Source organism: Wasmannia auropunctata, unplaced genomic scaffold (genome assembly GCF_000956235.1).
Source record: "Wasmannia auropunctata unplaced genomic scaffold, wasmannia.A_1.0 LD275681.1, whole genome shotgun sequence".
Taxonomy (NCBI): Eukaryota; Metazoa; Arthropoda; class Insecta; order Hymenoptera; family Formicidae; genus Wasmannia; species Wasmannia auropunctata.
This window is the reverse complement of record NW_012087209.1, coordinates 1-1,325: the sequence shown is the minus strand read 5'-3', so window position 1 is coordinate 1,325 and position 1,325 is coordinate 1. Positions and strand designations below refer to the sequence as shown.

The 1,325-nt window shown below is 27.5% G+C and overlaps 1 protein-coding gene across 1 annotated transcript; it reads right to left on the bottom strand.

Annotated features, from left to right (window-relative positions):
• Positions 1 to 23: 23 nt before the first annotated feature.
• On the bottom strand, positions 24 to 1,319 carry LOC105461892 (neprilysin-1-like; the record flags this gene model as incomplete). Its single annotated transcript, XM_011708404.1, has 3 exons — positions 1,234 to 1,319; positions 580 to 871; positions 24 to 223 (listed from the first exon to the last, which is right to left on the bottom strand). Coding segments are annotated over exons 1-3 (537 nt in total), but the record flags the coding sequence as incomplete, so codon positions are not given.
• Positions 1,320 to 1,325: the final 6 nt, after the last annotated feature.

Here is a 1,325-nt window from a genome sequence, read left to right as displayed (position 1 = left end):
ATTTCCATATTGATGAATTATACATTCGGCTTTCTTGAGAAACGCTTCTTCGTCTCTGGCTCCCACCAATCCATGAGATTACCTTCCTTATTAAATTCTCTGCCTTGATCATCAAAGCCGTGGGTAATCTCATGGCCAATAACAAGACCAATGCCGCCATAGTTCATGTAACGTGGCCAATCATTGTTAAAATACACGCCTTGCAAAATACCCGCGGGCAATTCTACAAGATAAATAAAAGAATGATTCGGTACATAGTGACAAATATTATAAATGATATAATTTTATGGATTTTATTATTGAAGTATTGCTTATTATTCAATTCGCAAAAATAATCTAATCTAAAAAAATAATCTAATAAATTTATATCCTAGATTTTATAGCACAGAAAGTTAAAATAGAATTTTTAGTTGTATGTCATTAATTTTGAGTTAATTTCCAGATGAAAAAAGAATTTTTGTTGCATGTGAAAATGAATTCAAAATTGACATACGACTAAATAGACAAATACATTTTTTTTTAATTTTCTTTGTTATTTGGAATATTCATATGTGCTTTCACGGAATTGTATCTAATTACCAATACTGTTCTTGGTCAGAAAGGAAAACGCATTGTTGACAGCCGACGAGCCATAATTTATCCATTCTGTCTTATTCACTGGCTGTCTCAGTCTACTAAATGAGAAATTTGTTTTAAAGGTAGACAAGTTATAAATGTTTTCTAAATAATTATCAACACTAAATTCAAGTCCTTCGTAATAATTCTCAAGTTTTCTATCGTCTAACAATTCATTTGGATAGGCAACATGTAAAGTCATGGCGGCTACTTTTTCTAAAGCGCTTCTTCTAGTTTTTTCATCCATCCAATCCACCTAAAAACGCGTGAAATTTTGTATAAAATTTATTAACGTTTTAAAATATATATGATAAATATTTTTAGATTTAATATTTTTAACATAATATCTCTTAATAACAAATATAGATAATTAAAATGATTCTAAAATTATAATTTATTGATCAAAACACATGTAACATGATATTAATTTTTTAATTTTGTTTCTTTAATTTTAATTTATTTTAATTTTCAAATATAGAGAAAAATACTAAAAGAATGAAAATGAAAAATATTCTTTTTTTAAGATTCCAATTCTTATAGATTAGATGGATGTCGGAGATTTGATAAGACTTTGATTTTTTTATAATCTTAAATTAAAATTTTCATATGTTCTCTCACTTTCTTCAGGATCTTTGTAAACTCCTGTTTAATATTTTTCACCATTTCGAGTACGGTTTCCTTCGCGTCCTCTTTAAAATATTTCCGCACGT